This window comes from Phaenicophaeus curvirostris, chromosome 5 (genome assembly GCF_032191515.1).
Source record: "Phaenicophaeus curvirostris isolate KB17595 chromosome 5, BPBGC_Pcur_1.0, whole genome shotgun sequence".
NCBI lineage: Eukaryota > Metazoa > Chordata > Aves > Cuculiformes > Cuculidae > Phaenicophaeus > Phaenicophaeus curvirostris.
This window is the reverse complement of record NC_091396.1, coordinates 35,407,323-35,434,858: the sequence shown is the minus strand read 5'-3', so window position 1 is coordinate 35,434,858 and position 27,536 is coordinate 35,407,323. Positions and strand designations below refer to the sequence as shown.

The 27,536-nt window shown below is 36.8% G+C and overlaps 1 protein-coding gene across 1 annotated transcript in view; it reads left to right on the top strand.

Moving 5' to 3' along the window:
- The first annotated feature begins 222 nt into the window (after positions 1 to 222).
- RYR3 (ryanodine receptor 3) overlaps positions 223 to 27,536 on the top strand; it is a 218,562-nt gene continuing 191,248 nt past the window's right edge. The window contains exon 1 of the mRNA XM_069858332.1: positions 223 to 346. Within this exon, the coding sequence (XP_069714433.1) occupies positions 296 to 346 (51 nt within the window). The 5' untranslated portion in view covers positions 223 to 295. The remainder of the gene's footprint in view (positions 347 to 27,536) is intronic.

The window sequence follows — 27,536 nt, the reverse complement described above, 5'->3', positions numbered from 1 at the left end:
ACCTAGTGATGCATATAATGCTTCCTGCAATACCTTAGCAGTAGGGTTTTTTTCCCTCTAGGGTAGAGAGAAAAGGAAAAGAATTGCTTGCTATGAGCTGTTAAAGCAGCGCAGTTGGCTCTGGCAGTGAGGGGGTTGACTGACAGTCTGCAGTGCAGTGGAGTTAGCTGAGCTCCCTATATGGCTGTGGATTAGCTATATGCTAATACTGATAGGAGAAGAGGAGCTGTAGCGAGCACAGTGAGCTGAAGGTGGAGACGATCGGAGTCTCAGCAGAGCTGACTCCTCAAGAGCCATGGCTGAAGGGGGTGAAGGAGGGGAAGATGAAATACAGTTCCTACGAACTGTAAGTATCTGTTTTTTCTAGGTCATATAGTACGTGATTTTGTGTCTGATGTCTATTCCTTTTCTGTTGTATTGAAAAACAAAGTGTTATATTTGTGCTGGGCTTTGCCAAATGGAAGAATTGATTTAGTCAGTGAAAAAAAACCAAAGCAAGAATATGAGCTTTAATAGCACCAGGCAGTCTCAGTGTGTTCTTCCTTTAATCTGTTCAATAGTCAGTTTGGTATAAGGAGACCTATTTCCGTTGTACTCCCCTGTGTTTCAAGCATCCTCGTCAACTTTGAACTTGGTTTTCTAAATGTAGCATGCCAAATATCTGACCTCTGAAACTTCTGACTAGCTTAGATTTCACTGACATTAACAGAAGCTTTGCAAATAGGAGAGCTTTAAAATGATGAATAAACCAAGCAAGCCCTTGATGACCTCTTCTGATAAACACGCACACAGAATCACGCTTGTGTGTAGGGAATACCAACAGATGTTGAAGTCGGGGCTCTGCAAATGTTTGGGGTCTTTCCTCTGCTTAAAATAAGCTTATTTTAAAAGGAGATAAGGATTTCTTTGGGAAGGGGTGTTAATTAGTGAAATAGCCTTCACTTGGTGTAATTTTCTATAGAGAGCCCTCACACCATTCTTGCCTAAAGCTTTGCACAAATCTAGGGTGATAACCAATTTGGACTTTAAAGCAAGTAGTGTTCGTGAATTAATTTTTGGGAAGAGGATAAGATCCTTTTCATGTGTCCTCTTGTGTCTCTTATCATCTTTACCCTGCATGACTAAGAGTGTTTTGTTGTGTAACTGGCATGAAAAAAGCTGCTATTGATGTGTGCATTCCCACCATTTTCCATACTATCTTTGTTTTGCATTTATCACAAATAGTATTTCAGAAATAGTCTCTTCTAGACTTGATACAACTTTAAGAGGATAAAGCTCTAAAATAAAACATGCTAAGTGCCCGAAGTAGGAAATTACAAGGCTGATTTCTGGGAGGCTGTGAATATTTATTTCTGCAATTGAAGGTTGGAGAGTGGTGATTACTGCTGCTGCTTATGTAAATTGTTTAGGTGTGATGAAGTGTTATTAGCACTTTTAGGCCTGGGAGAATTTCATGGGGAGAGGGAAATGCGTAATCAGAATGAAGTATCCTTTCCAACATCCCTTCCTACCACTTCACCTTTCAGAGGTATGTATGTTACATAGCTTAGTAGATTACTCAGCCTTTTGGAGAAGGTGCTTCTATTGGAGACTGGAGCTTTAAATGAATGTCCTTCATCCTTTCACTTTCTAAGATGTTGCCTTGACTGAACAGTCTTCCTCAGTGATGGTGAGAAGCTGTGACTATTCATAGATAGCTTGCGTGTACTACATGAGATAGCAATTTCTGCTGCTGTGACCCATTCTCATGCCAACAGAACTCAATTGCACTTCTTTTCAATGGGTAAAATAAAGCTCTATTTAGAGATGAGGGCCAAAAATGGAAGCAGCAGAAGTGAGACTAAGCAGAACTGTTCCTTCTACTTGGTGTTAGGAAATCTTTTGTGTGAAATAAAATTGACTAGATTTGAGTCTTGGAAGCCCCAGCTTCTTGCTGTGAACACTCATATCAGTTGCCTACTCTCTCCTCTCCATTTTAACTTCCTTCACCTTCATGGAGATGGGATCAGTTGTTTTTTTGCAATAGACCAAAAAGGAATACTGAGTGCTACAGTGATGTAAGTCTTCAGTACATATTACAGCTTTCATTGTTTCCTAAACACAGTTTGTACACACAAATATGAAGTACAGCAGCCCTTTAGAACTCTTCCAGTGAAATTCTTGATCAGTCAGGATCTTCTCCACATCAACATGCTTTCTGGGAATTTAGATTGCTAGTGTCTCCTAGGATTCTGTAACTGAATCTTCCTTTGAAATTGTTGATCTATGTATTCTTATTCTTGAGTCTGTAAGCAGAAGTGCTCTAGGATGTTTTAGTCCTCTCAGAAATAATTCTTTCTTGATGAGGTAAGAAATAAGATTGGGAATCTTTTGATCCAAATATATGCTACAGTATTTTTTGAAAGAGAAAGAATTCACTCTTAAACTTTTAACAAAATTAATTTTTACTTCCTTAATGGGAAGCTTTCCCTTTGTCCCACATTTTTGTTGGTTATGATGCTTTTTTTTCTTCAGTATCTAAGTTATTGCATAGTTTTGTGCACTATTTTTTAGGCTCTCTGTTCATTTAGAAGGACTAGAAGCTCAGTAGTGCGTAAAAATGATACCATATTTGTTTCTAGGGAGCAGCAGAATTGTGGGCATATTTATGAACTTTGATGGGAAGCTTTTCAGTGTCACTGTTGTTCCAAGACATTTCTCATACTTGAGTAATTTGGCAGCAATGGCAATGACAAAGACCTTAAGAACAAATTCCAGAGAGGAGAGGGCATGTTCATTGTCATCATTGTTGTAGTAGTAGTAGTATTTCTTCAATACTTGTTTCAAGTAAGTCCCAGATCTTATGTGAAGCCTTTATGTGGAATCATAACGATTCGCATCAGAAATACCTATACAATCACTTGCTAACAGAGAGAATGATTGGAAAAGGGGGCAGTGAAGGGAGTCACACTCCTGCCCAGTGCATAGGAGCATTTTTAGTGTCCAACTTATGGTGGTAAAATTAGTTAATAGGTATATTGATTTGTTATTTTTCCTGAAATTCATTGTATCAATGAAAAGTGTTTTCACTTATTTTAATGAATTTATTTACTTATGTATTTTCTTATGGCTTGTAACACATTAATCAAGTTTTGCCTTATTTTTCATGGATCTGAACAGTGTATGTTTTGGTGTGTATGGGTATTAGAACGTGCATGCCATTGTCCGCACATCTGTGTATGCGTAACTCCCCAAGTGGTTACAAATTCTTCTCTGTGTCAGAGGTTTTAACAATTGATTCTCCTTTGACTTTTGCTCCTTTAACAGCTTGTCTTAGTGACCTAATTGTGAGTGTTCTGATAAACCTCTCCAATCATGGTCTAAAAACTCATATCTGAGCGGGTAATTATTTTCTATCATACTCTGTGTGTAGTTATATGTTACGCTTAAATAGCAAAGCACTACTTTTGCAAAGACCTAGAATAAAATACTTGGATTTAATGTTTTTCAAGATCTATTCTATGTGTGTAGATTTACTCAATGACTTCATAGATCTTTTTTCAGGTATGTTTTTGAGCATTTGTGTATTAAATTGCTGCTGAGAATCAAGACAGTAGTGTGGCTTATACGTGTTAAAATGTGGATGCACTTTCCTATCTATATTGTTTGAAAATGAGCTCTTCCACCATTCAGATGTAACAGATGAAATGGGACGTTATCTCAGTTTTACATTATGAACTGCCATGTATAGTATGATTGACATTTCTTTTTTTCAATCATTTTTACTGTAGCCAAATGTAAGGAGTAATTATATCATTTCTTTTTTATTATATTAGGAGTTGTATTAAGGTACTTCAGTATACGCAGGATTAATATGGCATAAAACCAGTTGTTCTTTAGATGCTTTTAATACAGATTTTTTTATCAAATTCACGTCCCTAGTGGTGTATCTCTAGTGACATAACAAAGAAGTAGAAATATTAAAATAATTTGTCCTTAACAGTTTGACTTAATATCTCATCATTATCCTACTAACTGCATGATGATGTTTTGTAGCAGCGACCTCTGTGGCTTGATTCAGTAAAGTGCAAATATCTGCTGTATAATGCTCAATAGATGAAAGAAATACATCAGTTGAATGTCCAAATGTCAGATAATAATTCAAAATATTTCTAGGGGGAAGTTTTTAGCAGAGGTTAATTAAAAACTGGGAAAATTTGGAAATTGTTCTCAGTGAGTTGTATATGACATTATGTAAAAGTGATATAGTAATTTATATGTAGTAGAGGTCACAAAGGCTAAAGAATGCCTTAAGAAGAAATCAGTGACATTTTCCTGAAGCCTGTTTCAAGGGAGCTAGTGCAGGTTCTGCATGCTGCTTGAACAGCTGAGTGTGTTCCGTGGTATTGTTTTCAAATTAATTATTTTTACTGCTGTCACTGAAATGTACTGCAATTCATGATACAGTAGTTGTTCAGTAGTCAGTCAGTTCCTTTCAGGAACAGGGTAAAAAAGGAAACTCGAGTCGCTTCTGAGAACTGGTGCGTATTAGGAGTATAAGTGATTTTTTAAATTAAATATAATGTATCTGTGTATCTGTTTATTTCTGTGTATTAAATATCCTCCTTTGGATAGGATATTTACAGTTTTTTAACATTTGTAAAGTAGTCCATAGCTCTTAGTCTTCTAAGAAGAAGAGAAATTGTACAGCAAATGAAACATGAACTCCACCACATCTCTTCCACACCATTTTAAAAAAAGTCTTTCAAATAGGTTTCTTCATGCTATCTCTAGTATAGCTACTTGCAGTCACACTTCTTGCCTTATTATCTTTCAGTTCCTACCATGGAAATCTTACTAAATTTTATTAACTTATCCCGAATTAAGTTTCTTAGAACTTGTAGCAATGTTCTTTGTAAATAATGCTGCTCTGTTTATTTTCACCAATTGAATTGACACTTTTACTCTCTCCGTGTGTTCTCAACTTTGTGGATAGATTTGCCCATTTTGTCAGTATATGATAACCAGGCAGCTAATGCTCATTCTTTGCCTAGGACTATTTCCTTGCTGAAGATATGCATAAAATTGAGATAGATGTGCAATATGAAAATTTTTCCAGTGCATCATATGCTGTAGTATGCTATGAATGGGTTTTTTGTTTGTTTGGTTGGTTTTTTTAAGAAATAAAGATAAGATCCTGTGCAATTAATAGCAACCCCTTTTCAAGGAAGAATTTAAAGGAAATACTCTACCATTCAAATGCTCTACAGTCATGTCTTCAGGCTATACGGTGTGTCTGGTTTTTAGCTCTGGATGCACTATAGTAGTGGCTCTGTATCAATTATTCAATTAATTTGTAACGATTTCTTTTTTGGGGTGAAATCATCTCATTGAAGCGGGTGTTTCAGGCTTCTGGTAAGGAATAGTTCTTTGGTAAAATTGAGCCATGATATATAAAAAGAGAAGTATTTAAGTAGTTTGGTATTTTAATATAATTCAAGTTGTTTGTTGTTTATTTAGTGGTTGGAATTTTATACCTGTGTTTAGGAAAAGAGAGGTAAGTGCTATAGCCACAACTGCATTATAATTTCATAGAACTTCACATAATTTGTCGTGGTATACTTGAGTATTTCTCATTCTCTGAATTAGAATCTTGAGATTTGTTTCCAGCTTTAGGTAGAAATACAGAATGAGGGGAATCTTTATGCTGCCAAAAGCTTACAAGTAAAATAAGAGGGAAGATAATACAGGGAGGCAAAAAGGGAATAAGAAAAGGCAGTGAAATGATGTCCGGCATGTTGTTCAGTAGTAATTTTTATGTTCCATTTACAGAAATATTTATGAAGTAGATTTACTGATGTCATAAAGAAAAAAGAATTAATAAATGTTCTAGAAAAAAAGGGATTTTCTAGATGATAATGTATTGGAAGACTGAATCAGGTAAAGGAGGGGCAGAAAGGAGAAAAGGCATGGAGTTTTTGTAGATATAACAGGTGAACAATAAGACTTGCATGATGATTAGGTCTGTTTCCCTGATACCTTTCTTACATTATTCTTTAGCATGGATTTATAGAATAGACTGTAAACATAGTTTTTCATACAAGGATGCAAAGAGGTAATGTTCAGAGTACAGTGCAGTGTACAATATTGCATGTTGTATTACATGTAATGATAGTACATGTATGTATAATGTGTGCATATATACATGTCATATGTGTATATAACCTATATATAGGCATATATAATATGGGATGTATATAGTTATATGTAATGAGTTGCACTTTTGCAAAGTGCTTCATGTTGGTCCAGTCTTCAGCAGATAAACAAAGCAACGTTGTACTACATGAACTCAGCATAATGCTTTACTATTGTTTCTTTCTATGACAAATTTAAAAAATTGCTATTTCAGAAAGAAATAAGTATGTGCATTATAAATACAATGTATTTTTACAAAATAATTACAATATTAAATATAGTCATGATGGATTTAACTCCTAGGATAGGACTAATTCCTTGTAAATTTATTTTCCTTTTTTACTACTTCTTCAGTTTTAATTTTTGGGGGTATGCGTGTCAATGCAGGTCTGCTGAAATAACATCAAATTTGTTAAAACCAAGCAAAACTCTTCAGTCTCATCTTAGAATGTTAGAGAGTTAATAGCATTTTTGTTAGGGTTTGTGACCATGCAATAATCCTGAATTAATACTCCAAGCATATGTTTCCCTATTTCTCCCTAGCCCCACTGGTGGCTGTTGCAGGGACTTCTCTTTTGCTCAAGATCTGTATTTTGGTGTCTGAAAGGGGGATGAATATCTTCATTAATAAACGTTGCGTTTGCTAGTGATATTCCCATGTTTTTATAGAATACAGCAAGTGTGTTGTCTAATCTCAGCCTTTTTTCTAATCCCTTGCCATACTAACCGGGTATGATTCATATTGAAATCCAGCTGTTAATAGCACTTTTTTTCTCTGTTCCCATGGCAGTGCTGTGACCACACAATCAAATGCTGCCAGGTGCATTAGATACAGATTCCAAAAATTGAAACAAATTTGTGAACAAGGAAGAGAAGAAAAATAAATTTGGCACATGTTTATTTAGAATATACTGAATTCAATCACAGGACAATAGTTTAAAGTCATGTATTTCTTCAATTCATTCATGAAATGTGGATTTCCCCAAATAGTGTATAATAACAATGCAGATATATAGTAAGTACAGACCTCTCTAGACAGTTAAGTTATTACCTCAGTTTAAGAAAACAAATGTTAACACAAATACTCATTTCTGATTCAGAAAAATAAAGATGAGTCATTAATGTATGCCTCAATGAATATTTTGTTTTATTTACCCAATGCAGAAATTTTAAATTTAACATTCAGCCTTAATGTCATTAAAAAGTCACAAGACCATTCCTTTTGTCTATGAGTTGGTAGGTGTAGTGGTTTTGGTGCTGGAAGATTTAAAATTGTGTAGCACTTAAAAAGAATATATGTTGTTCTAATTGCAGATGTTTTTGTCCTCAATACTTCATTAATTTGGGTAACTTTTGGAAACATTTTCTGAAAATTACAATAATATTCTGAAGCACAGTTTGCAAATATGTGACATACAGTGTATGTAAAGCTGTTCAACACTGGGATTACATAGGAATTATAAAAATGTACAGGAAAATAGATTTATCTTTTCTACATCTGCTTGTGGTAGTCTCACCTACAGTATGATGCATGCATATTTGTCAGCCACTGCGCAGCTGCTGTCACTCAGCTCTGTGTTAACAGATGCGGTTCAGCTGTAAATAGGATCTGACAGTCTCTTAATCAATTAACCTCTTTTTTCCAGTTCTGTCCTCTAGTTTGGGTTAGAAGGGACCTTAAAGATCATATAGTTCCAACCCACTGCCATGGGCAGGGACACATCGCAGTAGATCAGGCTGCCCAAGGGCCCATCCAACCTGGCCTTGAACACCTCCAGGGATGGGGCAGCCACAACACCCCTACACAGCCTGTGCCAGTGCCTCACCACTCTCATGGTGAAGAAATTCTTCCTTATGTCTAGCCTAAATCTGCCCCTCTCCAGTTTATGCCCATTGCCCCTAGTTCTATCACTACAGACCTTTGTAAACAGTTCCTCCCCAGCTTTCTTGCAGGCCTTCTTCAGGTATTGGAAGGTTGCTATAAGATCTCCTCTGAGTCTTCTCTTCTCAAGGCTGAACAAGCCCAACTCTTTCAGCCTGTCCACATGTAGGAGGTGCTCCACCCTTCTGATCAGTTTTGTAGCCCTCCTCTGGACCCGTTCCAAAAGTTCCGTATCTTTCTTACGTTGAGTATTCCAGAACTGGACAGTAACCTCCAGATGTGGTCTCCCAAGAGAGGAATAGAGGGGCAGAATCACCTCCCTCGACCTGCTGGCCACACTTCTTTTGATGCAGCAGAGGAGCTGGTTAGCCTTCTGGGCTGTGAGCTCACGTTGCTGGATCACATTGAGCTTCTCATTGGCCAGTACCTGCAAGTCCTTCTCTGCAGGGCTGCTCTCAGTTATATCATCCCCCACACTGTACTGAAATTGGTGATTGCCCTGACCCAGGTGTAGGGCCTTGCACTTGGCCTTGTTGAACCCACTTCTCCAGCCTGTCCAGGTCCCTCTGGATGACATCCCATCCTTCTGGTGTGGCAATTGCACCACTCATCTTGGTGTCATCTGCAAACTTGCTGAGGGTGCACTCAATGCCATCATCCAGGTCATTGATAAAGACATTGAACAGGGCTGGACCCAGCACTGAGCCCTGGGGGACACCACTTGTAACTGACCTCCAGCTGGATTTCACACCATTTCCCACCACTCTCCGGGCCCGGCCATCCAACCGGTTTTCCACCCAGGAGAGCGTGCGCCTGTCCAGGCCAGTGGCAACCAGTTTCCTAAGCAGAATGCTGTGAGAAACTGTGTCAAAGGCTTTACTGAAGTCCAGGAAGATACATCCACAGCCTTTCCCTCGTCCAGTAAGCGGGTCACCTTGTCATAGAAGGTGATCAAGTTAGTTTGGCAAGACCTGCCTTTCATGAACCAGTGTTGACTGGGCCTGATCACCTGGTTCTCTTGCATGTGCTGTATGATAGCACTCAAGGTCATCTGTTCCATGACTTTCCCTGGCACTGAGGTCAGCCTGACAGGCCTGTGGTTCCCTGGATCCTCCCTGCGACCCTTCTTGTAGATGGGTACATCAGCCAGCCTCCAGTCCAGTGGGACTTCCCCAGTCTTCCAGGACTGCTGAAAGATGATGGAAAGGGGTTTGACAAGCACATCCACCAGCTCCCTTAATACTCTTGGGTGGATCCCATCTGGTCCCATAGACTTGTGTGTGTCTAATTGGCCAAGGAAGTCTCTAACCACTTTCTCTTGTATCATGGAAGCTTTGTTCTGCTCCTCTAGCACTTAGGTATGTACACACAGGGTACAACTTTCCTTACTATTAAAGACTGAAGCAAAGAGAGACTTATTGATGTTCAGGTTCCTCAGGTGTTCACTAAACCTGATCCTCCTCTAAAGTGGGAGGGGGTTTACCACCTGGTCACCATCTTGTTGTTAAGTACCTCAGTCTTCTCGTCTGTTGATACGAGGTCACCATTTTCAACCATCAATGGGGGCATGTTCTCTTTAACATTCCTCTTCTGACTGACGTACCTGTAGAAGCTTTCTTGTTGGTCTTCACTTCCCTTGCCAAGTTCAGTTCTAGCTGCACCTTGGCCTTCCTGACCTCACCCCTAGACAATTGGGCAGCATCCCTATACACATCCCAGGTTCCCTGTCCCTGTCTTGACTCGGCCATGCTGGTCTCTTCACTTTCCTGCCAGATTTCCTGCATCTGGGGACTGGGCTGTCTTCTGCCTCATGGAAGATATTCTTAAATATTTGCCAGCTCTCTTCCGCTCCCTTATCCCAGAGGGTCCTACTGAGTAACTTCTTGAAGAGGTCGGAGTCAGCTTTCCCGAAATTTAAGGTCCTGATTATACTTGTCACTCTCCCTGTGTCCCTCCAGACCTAGAACTCCACCAGTGTGTGATCGCTGCAGCCCAGGCTGCCTCCAGTCCTAATATCATGGATGAGCTCACTTGCATTAGTGACCATCAGGTCCGGTATTGCATCCCCTCAGGTAGGGGAGGGGTCTCTATTAGCTGGATTAAGGAATTATAGAAGCAATGGCAGATACAACAGCAACATAAGGTGAAAGATTCAGTAGTAATGTCAGGTTTTGTCCTTCTACTGGGCTTTTATCCAAATAAGCAAGTACTAGTTCCTTAGTAAGACGAGTAGTCAGCACACGCCTGAGCTGTTTTTAGTCCACGACAAACATGTCTGTCAATCTTGAGCATTCCAGATACTTTAGCACTTAGCCAGCTTCTCCAATACCTTGTAACAGAAAACCAGCTTCCCTTGACCCGATTGAAACAACTTGAAATCTCTCCTTTAACAATACAATACAACTGCAACGTCAATAAAATCCTTTACAGATTACTTGTACAAACAATAGAATCTCAATGCAGAAACTTGAAACAGCTGTTTAGCGGCAGATGCAGAACTAATTTGAAATACTGAAGATTTAACATGCTTTCAAATTGCATCAACAGCAGCATGTACAGACAGGAGTACAAGGATCACAAGGCTTAGAATATATACTAAAATACGTCAGGTAATTCACTAAAATGCTTAAGCTCAAATGAATTCCATCTCCCAAGGCTCCCTCTGAAGTTCATTGATTGCACTGTCTTATCTTTTCTGTATATGGAAATTACCCAGAAGACTTATGCATATCAAAAATGCTCAATGTCAGTAGTTTGTAGAATTTAGAGGTTGTTTCATAATGTTTAGAGATGTTGATACAGTCAGTGTGCAGTCAGAAAACATTTTGATTAAAAAACAAAACCCACCCCAACCAAGCTGCCAGAATTATACTCCTAGCTACTAGCATAACCTTATTCTAAAATGCATACCCATTTCTGTTGCACCTTCCAAAAGTTCAAAATCAATATACTTTATAGCTCATAACTAGCTAAAGCTGGGAAAGATAGACTTTAGAATTTGGAAGACCTCAATCTGATTCTGCATATCATCCCTCTGTCTATTGTTACCAAGTAAACTTTTAATGAAGAGCATTAATAGGACAAAAGGTTCTTTGTTGGATACCTGTCGATCAGTATAGGAAGAAGTGCTAATATGGACTAATAAGATTTGATTACTTGATAATTCTCTACTTGTGGGAAGTAAATAGTGTTTGTATTAGCAATGTGTGGCAAACTTTCATTTAAAACTTCACATTCTTTCCTTCTTTTAATGTGCTGCTTACATATATTAGAATTAATAAGGACTGAGGTTTTTAAAATGCATAGAACAGTATTAACTTTCTAGTTTGCAGACCCTAAACCTCTTCTGTAAGAGCTGTGAGATGCTGTAGACTAAATTTAAGACTACTTGCTTGCTTTTTTAGTAAGATTTTGCAGATCTCTTGGAAATAGTCCTGCCTGAATAATGTGGAATTCAGCCTTCATTGTCTTCATTTATTTTAGTTACCTTATTACTACACATGTAAATAGTTCTAGATGACTGGTATAGGTGAAGTTACAAGGAGTGACTGATGGTGACTAGCACTTTTGGTGGCTGAATAACCTCGGTGTTAAAACTGGGACATTAGATGCATTTTTCAATTTTAAATTTTTTTTTAACAAAATGTAACACAAAATGTGAGCTCAAAGATTTAAAAAACATTAAGAGTTTTTTCTATTCAGTATACTGAACCTTAGGTGACAGTCTTAGGTTATGTTACACTGGACCCATCTTTAACTGAATTCTGTCCCAAGAGTGGGTAAAATAGTTGTGTGCTTGAATATTGTGTAGTACATCGATACTAATGCTTAAAGAAAACCTTAATTCTAATGGAAATGCATTCTGACTGGAATCAGTAATCGTTGATGGTTATCATAAAAGTTTCAATTAAGCCTCATTAAACTGAAATCTAACAGTTTTGGTGAACCTTCTGCTGTTATAGCTGTTTCAAAAAATTCCATCAATCAATATAAATTTCTTTCATCAGTCATTGGGACTGCCTATTATATATGTTTGCCTTAGATGTATGGTTTTATTTATGATTTATTTATTGTGTGTACTGTGATTTTGCTCAACATATCCTCTGACTCTTAAAACTTGCTTCCAGAAATGGAAATAAGGTAAGATTTTAGATTTTGTACAGATCCAAAATCTTTCCACCTATACAATTAAGTGACATTGCATCTCGTATTGTACCAGGTAATATGAATGTAGAGTATTTGGATTACATGATTACCTTAGAATTTGTACCTAATCAAACCCTTTAGATTTTTTCTTGTGTTTTTCTTTATCTTAATAAAGATATTGATGTAATTTTGCAGTGTTTAAAAATTAAATTTAATTTTAATATCTTCATTTTTAAAAAGATGCAAAAGTGATTGCCTTTTACACACATAATGGAATCAACTATAATAGCACTTAGGAAAAAAGCTTCAATAATACAAGTGTGTTAATATAAATTTGTGTTTTATGAGAGGAGAGAAATTCAGCAACTATTATTGGACACTTTTTGCACAAATCAGCCTGAGTTTCGGAATTGTTTCAGCTTGAGAGTTTGCTTCCAATCCTCTTTATGCACAAAATAACTCTGCAGTATGGAGCGCTCGTGCGATTGTGAAAATTAAGAGCAGCAACTAAACCAGCTAGACATAAACACATGATAACCTCTAAATGAAAAACTTGGTATGATGTGTCAGTTGTTGTAAAGATTGTTTAAACAGCTAGATTGTTCTTCCAGTATACAATACATTCTAATCACTATGTTGTTACATGATAGTGAGTTTCCTCAAGGATGAAAAAAGTAGGTTGGCACTTTTAGTTGAGCTTTCCGGTTATGGTAATATATAATATTCATAATGTTACCACCAGCTTTGAAAGAAGCTGAATCAGGAAGTACAGTCTGTCTGTAGTTAAACTGAAATTCAGGAAGCTTGATGGTGTGGAATTTTCTAGATTCATTCTGAGCATTTAACTTTCATTCCATGACAGAAGTTTGTTTTTGTTAGGAAGACTTACCCAATTTTACTTGCCAGGGATCTTCACAAGTCAGCTTTTCTCAATGTTGACATTAGGCTTAAATGACATCATTGACTAATTAAGGGCCTGTGTATATGGCTTAACTTGCTAATTAGGGTTGTAATACGACCTTTCCTAGGCTTGCCAATATAAAGACCATTTAGAATCATAAATCACAACATTCTAAGGGGTGAAATGCATTCACAACAACACAGAAAATGGGAGGCAAAGTCTTCAAGGGAAAAAAAAAATATGGCCAAAAAAGAATAGTGGTGATATTCTGTTCCAGGTAATCTGTCATATCAGTAGGATGTTTCTAGTGATGTTTAGAAAATCAAACATGTAATTGCATAGCTCTATTGTGTTCATATAATCTAACTTTATCCAAATTAATTTATTACTTTTTCACATCTGTGTTTCTTTTTGTTTAACAAAAAGCCCCAAGAGTGGCAGTAATAGTAGAAGCCAATAAACATGGGAACTGGTGGAAGATTATCCTGACTTCAAGCTACTTACAGGCAACATGAGTTAACAGTATCCAGCCTCTTTACTTTAATGCATCCTTTAAATCTCCAGGACCCATTGCTGTAGGGAAGCACAGTATCAACTAGCTGTGTAATTTAGCGATCTCAGAACACTAGATTCAGACATTAACTTCTGTGTACTCTGTTTTCTTTTCTGATCATTTCTTAAGCTAGCTGTTTTCACAGTAAACTGGAGCTTGCAGCTATTATAATAGTAGTCACTGAGTTATTCCTCTCAAGCGCAGCTGCAGAGGGCAGAGGCAAAGACACAGTTGTTGGTTACTGAAAAGTAGGTGTGTTGTATAAACACAGCAAAAGCAGTGAGCATTTAGCAGTGCTGAGTTAGACCCCATCAGATCATGTCACTGTCCAAGTGCTGTTTTCTTTGGTCATTGAGGTGGCATCTCAAGAGTAACTTCTGTCTCCTTTTATTCAAGCACAGCTGTATGTAGTCAGGATTCTTGACCCCCCCAAAAAAATTGTTTGGTTTCTTTAAATGGTTGTGAGTTCTGTACCTTTTCATAGTGATCAGATATAGTGTTAACAGTTTGTAGGATAACTGTGCATTGCTCATGTAAGAATTTTGGGAGGAATACGCAAGATGAAGAGGTACAATGTTTGCAGAAACGTTGCCTTAGACAATGTTGGGCAATGTGCTGCTGTCCTAAAACTGAGGACTGAAGCAGGGACAACACCTGCTTCTGCCTAAGTATTTCTTCTCTTTTTACAATATTATATATGTATAACAATAACTGTTCATTCTGGTTACCTTTGATCTAGTATGTGCATAGTTTGCATTACTCTTGAGATTACTAGTTGGTTTTGGATCACTGGCTCTGGCTCTTGACTTTAGTTATTTGCAAGTTAGTGTAACACTTGTATGTAGAACTTAATAAAAGGTAAGTAAGTAAAATAATATCTAGTACCCGTGATTAGATAAAAATACATAGACTATCTTGGCAACAAAATGTAAAAGAAATAGTGGAGTGATTTTGATTTAAAAACTGGTAATACTCTTATATTAGGATCTACCAGGTACTCTATAAACACAGGGTAACAGTATGTTCTCTGATACAAAGAGTATACCTTAATCTTTGGATGGACGGGCTACAGATGAGCACACAAAGAAAATTAAACTTTGGCCACTATGAAAAGGAATAAATCATAACACAAGTAGAATGTTGTTACATTGCAAAATAAAGTTAAATAAAATACAGGTAAAAAAGTAGAAAAGACGTAACAGAGGTAGTGAGTTACACCTGCAGGGAAATTCTGTCTGTAGGAGACAGTAGATGACCCTCCAACCAAAATGAAAAACCAAACCTGAATATCTGGTAGATAGACATTTGTGATTAGTACTACAAATGTATCAGAAATGTGAATTTGCTTGATTGAAGGTATGGTAACTAAAGGAGGGATGAGTAGTAACAGACTTAATTATTTGATAGGATGTGAATAAAAAAGGGAAAAGACTAAGGTGCAATCATCCTACAGAGATTAAAAATCTTTGTCTTAAAAATGTTCTGTCACTGTGAGTATACATTAATATAACGAATATTCACAAGGAATGACTGTATAGCTTGCTGAAATTCAAAGTCACCCGCTTTTGATAAAAAATTACAAATAAGTAGGTTTGGTGGTTTTTTTGGTTTGTTTTTTTTTTTTTTTAAAGCCTGTAGCATTGCATGGGGTTGTCGTGGCCCAAGTGCAGGACACAATACTTGGCCTTGTTGAACTCCATAGAGTTGACCTCAACCCATGGATCCAGCCTGAGCAGATCTCTCTGCAGAGCCTTACTTCCCAGCCTGGTATCATCTGTGAACTTACTAAGGGTGCACATCATCCCGTCAGTCAAATAACTGATAAAGATATTTCACAGAGCTGGCCCCAATTCTGAGCCCTGGGGAACACCACTTGTAACTGGTCTCCAAATAGCCTTAAGTCCATTCACCACAACTCTTTGCACCTGAACATTGAGCTAGCTTTTTATCCAGTGGAGAGTACACCTATCTAAACCTTGAGCTGCATTTTTTTCCATGAGAATGCTGTAGGAAATGGTGCAAAGTCTTTACTAAAGTCCAGAAAAACGCCTACAGCCTTTCTCCTTTCCCTCGTCCACTAAGTAAGTCACTTTGCCAGAAGGTTAAGAATTATATGGATGAAAATCTTTGATGTCTCTTAGGCTGTTTGATAAGAATCCATTTTAGGACAACCACTTTCATAATTCTGTTGAGAAATGTCTGAAATCATATTCTTGAATGGTATCGCCGTTTTCCACTTCTATTAGGAAATAATATATGTTTTTATATAGAAAAAGAAAAAAGGAAAGAAATTCTGCAAACTTTCAGATTCTGAAATACTTTGAGGTGAGGTATGCTCTACTCTCTCTGTATGTCTTCAGTGTACCCTGTTCAGAGACTTGCCTTGTAATAACCTGTTACAACAGATAGAACTTATAAAATGGTTGAAATTTCTCCTTGATTTGGGAAAATATATTTCACCTTTGTTATTTCTCTAACTCTTTATAAAAACAGTCTTAGTGCCTGGACCTGGAGGTGGAAGGGGTTTTACTTAAGAGAAAAATGACAGCTGTGGCTTTGGCAAATTATTGTCTGGAACCACTGATCTGCTTCATAACTCTGATGTGTAATTCTGGAATCCTGTGTTTTCAGTGTAACATCTTTCTGTTTGCATTTTCCTTGTAATGGCACTAGGTAAGAGTAGAACAACTTCAAAAGGTGAGTTAACCTGGATGGAGCAGTCTGTTAACAGCTTACCTGTTACCACTGACCAATGTGGTGGTTCTAACAGTGTTTATTTACCCAGTTTTATATTGTAAAAGACGCAAGACTTTTGCAGATGTATACCCTCCAAAGTCTCCAAATCAAATTTACAGTCTTAGCTGGATTTCTGTCACTGAGAGAACTACACAGCAGCACACTAGCTTCCAATTCCTCCTGTTTATTACCCAAGCTGTGTGGGTTTTTGTAGAGACACTTTGTGTGATGTTGGCTGCATTGCCTTCTTAGTGGAACACCCCTTTTTACCTTTAAGGTCTTCCATGGAAGTTTCCTTGCTGGTTCCTACTATGTCAGGAGCCTCCTCTGCATCTCCACAAGACTTCTGCTGTGCTGCAGCATTCGCAGCATGCCCCAGGACCAGAGGTGGAGCGTCCATACTAGTACCCTGTCCCTCTGTTGTGTGTGCTCATGCAGCTTGTCATAGACAAGCCTGATAGTATCCTCCCCACGTTCTTTCACCTCTAGGTTAAAGCCCTGAGCAAAGACCCTGCTTCCTGTTTGAGAAAGGTGGTTCCCATATGACGGTATAAACCTGGTGATGTGTAGGCAATCCCATTGTCAAAGCCCCCGAATCTGTTATGGTGACACTAGCCATGGAACCATTTATTAATAGACTGGACCCATCTGTTCCTTCCAATGTCACTGCCCACAACTGGAAGGAGGGAGCAAAAAAATCACCTGGGCCCCACTTTCTCTCACAAGCTATCCCGAGGCCCTGAAGTTGCTTTTGTTCACCCTTGGACTACGTACTGCAGCGCTGCCACCTCCCATGTAGAAGAGCAGTAACAAGTAATAGTATGGGAGCCTTACCAAACTGGGGAGTTTCCTAGCGATATCCCTAACATGGGCTCCTGTGAGGCAGCAGACTTCCCTATGAGTAGGGGCTGCAGGGAGTCTTCTACAACTATGACTTGCCTTTTCTTCATCGTAGGGGTTGTAGTAATATGGGGTGTGTGGCATTCTAGCCTTGGCTCCTCCTTTGGTGTGGATGGGTCAGCACCCACACTGTCTTCTGGTTAGTCCTCCACAGCCAGAGCCTCATATCTATCATGGAGAGGCACCTGGGGAGGTGTGGCCAAGGAGGAGGTTCATTTGCTGCCCCATTTGTGGACTTGCTTCCACTTGTTGCTTCCCTTTAAGTTCCTGCCTACGTCCTGATGGATGAAGACGCTAACTCCCTTTAATCAGGGGCGTTTTCTGGTGATTGTCTCTGTTCATGTTTCAGAGAGTGTGGTTCCAAGTCTATTTCTTGCTCAGACTCTCTGATGCTCCTTAGCTTGTTAACTTCCTTTATAAGGTGTCAAAAGAAAATGCAAGCACGTCTCTGACTTACAGGGATATCAGTCTTTTTAATAAGCTTCTCCTTGCTACGTGTGATGGTTATGTATTTTTGTTCATGTATAGTAGAGATCAAGGGTGGCGCTAAGGTTAAATGACTTGTGTTCATGCCTGCATCATGCCTGATGTAAAACTATCCAAGCTAGATCAGGGTCCATTATGGCAGAACTAGAGCTAATTGCTATACTTTCGCTCTCTGTAAGTGTGATAGTTGACTTCTGCAGTTTATAGAGTAGTTTATGCTAAAAATTTCCCAGAAAGCTTGATTATGCCCTTATCACTATGGCTTTAACTAGAAAATCCTCTTTTCTTGCACTATGTGTTAAGTAGGTCTGAGGCAAAACACAAAACATTTCATGAAAGACAGTGTTTTGCTCAGCTGCTGAGAGGTAATTTTTATAGCTGTAATTCTTTCAGACACGGGATGCCATTTGTATCATCAAATTCAACACTAGAAATGGAGATCCTAACAAAGAAGGTGTAATATTGAAGTCAGCATTCTTTCTTTTTTTTTAAAAAAAAAATAAATTTTCACATTCACAGTTAAACCATGCCCCTCAGTTTACTTGGGACCATTGTTAATAATAAGTTATTATATTAATATGGTGAAGTCTTGCATTGCACAAGAAACTTATCTACGGTTCTCAGGCAAAGATTTCTAAATTAGAAAAGCTATAGATGAAATATTCAGTGAAAGCCTCTAAGAATCCCTACCCTGAGCTTTCACTTGCAGGTAAAATTTAAGTGACCTAATAAATCCTGAAAGTGGTGCAGTGTCATTTATTTGGCTGCCTGTGTGCTTCCAACAAATGTTTCAAAATGCTGTGATTTTTTTTTCTGTGGGAGTCTTAGCTCCATGGTAACCATATCCAGTTTAACTCTTAAGGAATCTTGTCATTGCAGAGAAAACCTCTTATCTAATGATTAAATTTGTTCCAGTCTCTTTTTAACAGTTTGCCTTCTCTTTCCACCTCTTCCCCTAAGCAAGGTTTTGTTAAGTGTGAATGAAATTAATCCTCTTGTTTATGACGCAGTCACTTCAAAATAATTGTTCATGTTTTCCTCCTGAAGAAGCAGAGAAAAACAGAATAAGGACAAAGGAATGTTGAGATGATGAGTCAGACTAGTCTTGCAATTTGCAGGAACAGGACCATTGCCACATTTGAAGTTCAGGATGTGGGAAACAAAGTATCATGAGTATGGGAATATTCTTGCATGAAATGCTGTTGAAATATTTGTGACCTTTAGAAAAGAAAGAGTGCTGTAACAGAATTAATTGCAATTTATGTAGCAGTCATTTAATTCTGCTTCATACCAGAAGATAAAATTTGAAGGTTTCTAAATTTCTAAAGAATCCTGTGGAAGTAAAAGCTTCATGTTCAGAAAGAAGTAGACACACTAGACAATATAGCTTTTATAATAAAAAATGTACAAGGGTTTTGCAAAGAGTTCTGCACCCTAGTGCATGAGAAATAAATAACCTCTGTACATTTGAAGATTTAGGAGGAAGTTTGCAGAAGAATGTTTTAAGATAACTGCCTTTTCAGGTTCATATGGTAATTTCTGTAGTGTACAAGGAAAGGGAAGGTTTGTTGTGAATATTTGCTACTTCCCTCAAACCAACAGAGTTCACTACAAATCACAGTGACATGTCAGTAGCTAGACCACTAATCTGACTGTTTCTGAAATTATTTGATCCAAACCCCTCATGATGTATGTTTTTGTGGATTGCAGTTATTTTCAGTCAGCTGTCTTGTGTATAACCAAGGACTGAGCCCTGGTATATACTATACAGTGTTCCCTTTGACACCCCCCACCCCCCCAACTGCCCTGCCAAGCAAATACCATTTTGACAATCTACAAGGGCATTAAATTCAATTGATATTAGTCCTTCTGCCCACACTTTAATTTTGCTATCATTGTACTATTGCTTAGGCATTATAATGAAGCCACACTGAAAAACTGACAGCTTGCCTGAGACCTTCATGTCATTCTATGTTGAAATTGATTTGTATGCTACTATTCTGATACGAATCACAATAGGTGGAATTTTTTTACCTTTTTTTTGTTGTTGTTGATGTTATTCAAAATTACTGTTTGTTCTACTTAGTAGAAGACATGGCTATAAAAAATTAGCACATCTTAGAAACTATACACATCTTACTACAGCTAAAATTGCTTTGTTATTTGTTCGTGGTAGTACATGTAGTACTCTGCAGAGAGCATTTTTAAAGAATGTCCCACTTCTGTGGACCTGAATATTAATAAAACAAAAAATAGTTGCTCTTAATCATTATATTTGTCCCATGTTTCTTAGAAAATACTGTCAGAGAGCATGGATCCCCCTTCTAGCTGAAACTCTTAAACTAGGAAAACATAAGATTAAATGCCCTTTAGAATGATAGCACCAAACATTTTGTTAGTAAAGTCCAGTCTATTTCAAGTCCTACCAGACAAGCTGCAACTGATGAGCAGAATAGGGTTCTCTACTCACTTAAATTGCATGAAATGACACATTTGAGGGAAGATGTGGTTACAGCCCTAGGACCATGTATACATATTTTCAACACTTAAAATAAGTGGAATTTACAAGTTATACTCTCTGTGGCCATCACTGACCAAAAACATGCAGATTAACTTCACAGACTCATCCTATACCTTTTTTTCCCCCAAAAAAAATTTTATAATCTTGCATTTCAAAGCCATACTGTCTTATAGTAACTAAAATATTTTTGTGCTAAATGCTCAGAATGTACTTTCCTCTCTAAACCAAGAAAAAACACAGTTTTATAGGTTGGTAGTAATTGGGAAGGGTCTGTTGTTAGGTGAGTAGAGAGATCTATTTTTTTTTGGTGTGCTAAATTATTTTTTAAGATGTCCTTTCAGACCTTTTCAAAAACTTGTTCTTTGGGTTAAAATTTCAGTGTGACATGAAAAATCAAATTATTATGTAAATATTTCCCTGCCTCCTTTAGTCAACCTTACTCTTATTTCTACTGATGATACAAACTATCTGAATTTGAATTTTTAATTTCCTTTATATTTTGGTGTAAACTTTGCCTAAGCAGAGCTCATTGGTTAAAAATGAACATAATCTGAAATAGCTTCTGTGCCATTGTGATTAGTTTTCATTCATTTTTTCTTAACTGCGGGCATGATGAGTTCTTCATGTCTTAATGTGTGTGACAACACATTGCTACTACTGTTCAATAAGACAAATTACGTTTTGTAAATATTTTCAGGCATACAGGGAGAAAATGGAGACCAGCAGTTTTATTATCTCTCTTTTTTGGGTACTAACAAGTTGACTACTTCTTAATATCCTCAAATTTGGTATCTGTAACATTAGCATTGTAAAATAAATGATAAATGAACATCTACTTTATTGCAGTGTTTTCTTAAGTTTGGTGAGCAAAGATTTATATTTAAAATTAAAATTATTAGAGCCTCAAAGGAAAGAAGAAAAGCAGAAAACTGTCTTCTGAGTAATTTTTTAATTTCCTTTAAAAAAACTCAAGCATACATTGAAGAAATTCTGCTTAAATAAGATGGCTCTGCTCAATATATTTATTTTACAAAAATTGAATCATTGAGTAAATATTCTATCTAGCTACATCTCTGTTTCTATAGAAAGGAGTAGAATTAGTTGATTTCTTCTATCTCTGATGACTTGTAATCTACAATAGATTTGCAAGTCATACCACTTCCTGTCTCAACCTCAATTCACCAATTTTTTAATTCGGAACAGAAAATTCACTTCACTTATCCATATGTATTTTGTCAGCTCGTTATTTCTTTTTTTTATTTTTTTTTCCCATGTAATGATATCAAAAAGCTATAGCCTTGGACCAATATTTCATTGTTTACTGTGCTAGAATCTCAGACAACAAAGGTGGTCTTGACTCAAAAAGTCAATAATCTTTCACATCTCTCTGGTAAACAGCTCTTGTAACATTAACTAAACATTACATGATAAAATTTAATATATTGCAAATAGCTTTATTATCTTGATTATTAAACTGATTGTCGTGAATATTTATTATCAATTTTGTGCTTTACTTATTTATTTTTATTAGTTTTCTGTGAAATCCAGGAAGAAACTGAGGTCTAGGAAATACATTACTTGAAAGCTAGGAAGCAGAAAAGAGTAGAACAATATCATGCTCAAGTAATTACAGTAGGAAAAAGAGCTGTAGTAATAAAAAGCATAAAATAATAAAAAAGTCATTACTCAAGTAAAAGCCTGGGAATTAAAATATGGGATTAGCATTTAAACTGTGGGGGGCCACAGAATTATGTACTTTCAGTATGAAAAGCAGAAACGTGCCAGCTGAGTCACTGAATTTGTGCTCTTAGACAAATAGAAGAAATTTAAGATATATTGTGAAGTTTTTCTGCCAGGAATAAGACATACAGAAACTTGTAGAAACAAGAGGCAGGGGCCTCTTCAAATGCAAACCAGTACAGGCCTCTATCATTGCCAAGTTTATTGGTCATATTGGCAACAGCCACTTCGGTTCTGAGAAGCTGAGGTTGAAATGAATAATCCAGGCTCTGAGGGGAAGCATTTTATTTGGGAGATGGACTTTCTTTTAAGTTCTTAGTATGTGTTATCCAAGATGAAATCCATGTTGGGACAAAGTGTTTTATCCTTTTTTTTTTTTTAAATTAAGGAAGATTAACATGAAGGCTATCCTGTGAACAGCTGATTTGATTTATCTGAATGTATTGAGATTTGTGGAATCTTATGTGAACAAATTAACTGTGAATCTTTATATTAATAATCATATAATATTCACTAGAACTGCATATAGAATGCTTGAACTGTAGATAGTACTTTTGCTAATGGTATAAACTCTCTGAAGCATGCTATGCTACTTCAGGTGTTTAAATAAAAATATAGTAAGAGCTCTTTTTCATTATGGTTCTAAACTATCTCCAGTTAGTGCTATAAATTTAAAAATAAAACTGGTTTTAGAAATTTCAGTCAGTTTTTTATGTAAATGACATATGATTACCAAGAAATTGTAGTGCTAGCTGTAGCATATGGCTTTGTAGTTACTTAGATATTTTTGTCTTTTGTCAATGAGAGTTATTCCTTTAATTCAAAATTAGTTTTTTTCATAGTTATTAATTAACTATGAAATTATTATATTCACAAACTATTCTGTCACAAGTCTTCTAGCGTGCAGTAGAACCATCAAAGAGGGTTTTATACTGATGTTAAGCAAGTGACAAGCCAGTCATGCGAAAAGAAATTTGATGTCCCAGCTACCATGACATGGAATTGGAAAGTTCAGCAAATGTCTGTAAGGGAGTTTTCTCAGGCTTGCATTAGAAGATTAGTCCAGATCTTTCCAACAGTCACAGCTGTGTTTTGTTTATGTTGATTTTACATGTTAATCCAAGTGCAACCTTAATGGAATTTACAAAAGTATTTACATATTCTTATTGTCTGGGTGGTCATTTAACTCTCTTCAAATTTTTCTGTATATAAAAGGTAGTTCATGTAAATGACTTAGTAAAGAACACTGCTTTTTGAAATACAGTTGGCTAAAAAAAATTAGCAGCAATGTTTTATGTTAACAATGCTTATTTTCTGCAGTAAAAACCTTTTATTTGTACCTTACTATATACTTCGGATCTTCATGCACAGAACTGCTGCTTTCTGAACTGTGTTCTAATTTCTCTTACTGGCTTATAATAACTATGACTTATAAAATTAGTTTGATATGAAAATAGTCTAACAGTATATTGTTTAATGGATATCCCAAGTATTCTTGCAGTATAACCACAAATGCTTGAAGATCTTGAATATGTATGCTGTATAGGATTTCCACTAAAGGTAGGGAAAAGGCTCAGTTTTGCACCAAATAATAATCATCGAGCTTGTGATTGGTTTCGCTGTAAGTTAGCAATACCTGTCCATCATATGATAAAGATATATTGTGTCTGGTCATCATATACCATAGCGTTTCATAGTTTATGGAGAGGTGAATGTTGATGTCTTTGCCCAAGTGATAGGATGAGAGGGAATGGCCTCAAGCTGCGCCAGGGGAGGTTCAGACTGGACATTAGAAAGAAATTCTTCACTGAAAGGCTTATCAAGCACTGGAACAGGCTGCCCAGGGAGATGATTGAGTCACCATCCCTGGAGGTATTTAAAAAGATGGGTCGATGAAGTGCTCAGGGGTATGATTTAGTAGTGGGTAGGTACAGTTGGACTTGATGATTTCAAAGGTCTTTTCAAACCTAAGGATTTTATGATTCTATGATAAATCATGTCAGTAGTCTCATCTGAACATTTCGAAAAAAAAAGATTGTGAGTAGTGTCTTTTAGTGCAATTGCTTTTTCCACAGTAGAAGTGTATGCAATTTATTTGCAGTATGCCCGAAAACGGTACATTATCTGACTGCATTAATAAACTATAGATGCCCATAAGGAATGAGATCATGTAATTCCTGTCTTGCTGAGAAGAACTTTTAGTGGGAGACATTCCAGTCATGTCTCATTTAATCATAGAGTAGATTTAAATACTAACTTATTGTCTCTCTTTAAAGTCTGATTTTATAGGTAACAGTATTTGGAAAATGCTCATATATGTGTTTACAAATATATATTTGTATTTATTATCAGATACAGCTTTAAGTAAAGTCCATTTTTTTTGAGGTCTTCTGTAAAACTGCAGAGAAGTAGTCATTTAAGATGGTTAGTATGTTTGCAAACTTTTTCATGAATGACAGTGCTGAAAGGCTAATTTATTTCATTCATTTCTGAAAAGCGTTTGTCACTTCACCACTATATACTTATTATGCATTTTTCTGCTGTGTTTATCGTTCAATTATTTGGTTGCTTGTCCCTGTGAGGGAAGTATTTGGTTGCTTGTCCCTGTGAGGGAAGTATTATTCCTAGCAATTAACTCAGACTTATCCTTAGCGTTTTATGGGAGCAGCCAACGTCAAGGCATTTCATGGTGCTGAAGGTGAATAAAGATACTATGTAGCCTACTATGGTGCTCTGAACTGTCAGTTTTAGTGGTAGTTTTTTCTCATCTGAAATCTACCAGCTGACAACACGAACAGTCAGCATTTAGTAACTGTAGTGAAAAAGCTCCTTGTTATTGTATACTGAATCACAGTACACTTAAGCACTGTATCCTTAAACAACTTATAAAAAGGTATGTATGTGGGAGCTAAACAGCCCAATGCATACCTCTAATTTTCTTAGTGCATGTAATTACTTTGGTGTAGTCATTTAAAGAGAACGTCTTTTACATCTTCAGGTAATTACTAAACAGTTAAATAAGGTTGGAAGTTTTTCTGTGTGTGGTTATCCTACTGCCCTCTATTTCTCCCTAAAAATCTTATCTGAGAAGAGAAACATGTTCCAAGTGATCTTCAAGCATCCAAACAATACAGCTAGTTTTCACAACCACACATACACATAAGCATATAAAGTTTATCTAGAATTTAGATGAAGACGAATAGGTTCAATTCTGTCCTTTTATTGAGTCTTTTAAACAGCTTCTGGTGGATGTTTTAAAAAACACTTGGTAAGGCAGAGTGCATTATTGACTACAGAGCAAGAAGGATAATGCAAGGGTAATAACACTTGCTGGTATTATGTCAAATATTTTTTACCATACTAATATCACTGTAGTTTCTTCTGAGACTGTAGAAAGAATATGTTCTAATATAATTTTGAGTTTGTGTATGTTTTCTTTTTTTTTTTTTAACATTTTAAACACCTAGCCATTATAATCCAGTCATGGTTATAATGTTGGCTGCCAAGAATGGTAGGGCTACTGCTACTTTCCAAGTTATTTCCTGTCGCTTGTGATACTGTAAATCTTTTGTAATCTCCTCTGTATTATAAGTAATAATAGAATAAACTAATTAATTAATCTAATAATCTAATCTTGTCAAATACTTTTTTGGAGGTACTGTACACAGTTAGCAACTCTTCTCTGATTAGCTTTTTAGTATCAGACAAGATTTTCACCGTTAGGAAGAATTATACAGAGCAGATCTCTGAAGTGCTTGTGTTAAGTGCAGTAGATGTTTACCTTCTGTTTTCTGTCGGATATGATGTAAAACAGGTTTTGTAACTTTTAGGGAATTTGATAACCATAGGAGCTGACATTTGCATTTGCTTTCCGAGTGGCAACTCGTATTTCTTACTGTAGGCCAGTTGACAAAAAGTCAAGAAACTTCAATCTAAAAATATCCAGATTCTCTGTGGTAGTTTAAATTGGTATTTAATCTTTTACTTTCATATTCATATTAGATTGAAATATCAATTTTAAACAGCTAACATAAAATTCTGAACCTATTTCAAGTTCAACTAAGAACCTCCCAGGGTCCTATATTACATTGAAGTCAAGCTTATCCTTAGATTAAAAAGCATTTTATATATTTCACTATATGAACAGAACTCCAAGTGTTTTCTGTCCAGAAAATTCCATTGGTTTAGGAAATTGCTGTTGTGTTCTTTCCATATCACCTCAACAAATGGATGATTTGTTTGTGCTCACATTTTTGCCCTTAGTTCACTCCCGTTAAATAAGCTCTGTGACAGATATTTTAAAACACACCAATGTCTATGTGAAATAGAAGGCACAGGAATAGAAAAACATAATATCTGAATATGTACAGAAACACTGAGGCTACAGCAGCTGTGATTTTTGCAGATTTCTAATCCCAGATTTAGTAACATCTCGGTGTTGCAACTGTGATTCATAAGTGATAAAGCACTCATCGAGATTCACACTAGTTCTTCTAGTAGTTCCTTGTTTCCAAGCTTTTGGTCTTGTCAAAAAGACCAAAAAATATTCAAAAGCTGGTCCTTATCCATTCCGTAATTTCAGACACCTAATTTCTAACTGAATTAACTTTCATTTTGATCTAAGTAAAATCATCATAATAAATGCTCTGCTGCATGTTTCTTCACTAACTTCCCTGATGTGAATCTTAAGACTGGTAAAAAAAAACTGTGCTAGCTTAGCTTTTTCAGAACATATAGTTATTGCTTGAAAACCATTTTTGATAGCCAATATTTGTTCACATTTACTTTCTCTTAGGAATGTCTGAGTTGAGACTGGACTGGACAGACTCAGAAGGGAAGGATGGTTCCTTTGCTGCTACTAAGCCTGGGAACAGTGAGGGGTGGGAATTTTCTACTTTGGTGTAGCAGTAACTTGGAAATAACATACAAGTGGGAGGCTACAGCTCAGATAGCAGCTTCTGAAAAGGAATTGATGCAGCCTTTGAGGCCTCAGTGAGGAGAGAAGAACTTTGAGCGCTTTGATTAGCAATCAGTCAAAAAATAGTAGATCCTTGCAAATCCAAACTTTGAAGCAAAGACCTTTATGCAGGGGCAAAATGTGCAGGCAAAAATTGTTTATGCTCCTGTGTTTATACTTCTGGGTCTTCCCTACTAGCTTTATATTTTTCTATTTAGACTAGAATAGTTCACTTGGAAGGGACCTACAATGGTCTTCTAGTCCAACTGCCTTATCACTTTAGGGCTGACCAAAAATTAAAGCATGTTATTAAGGGCACTTTCTGAATACCTCTTAAACACATCAAACACCTGTCTAGGAAGTCTGTTCCAGTGTTCGACTATGCTCTTTGTAAAGAAAAGTTCCCAATGTCATGTCTGAACCTCCTCTGATGCAACTTTGAACTATTCCTATGCATCCTCTCACTGGATGCCAGGAGGAAGAGCTCAGCACCTACTTCTCCACTTCCCATCCTCAGGAAGCTGTAGAGAGCAATGAGGT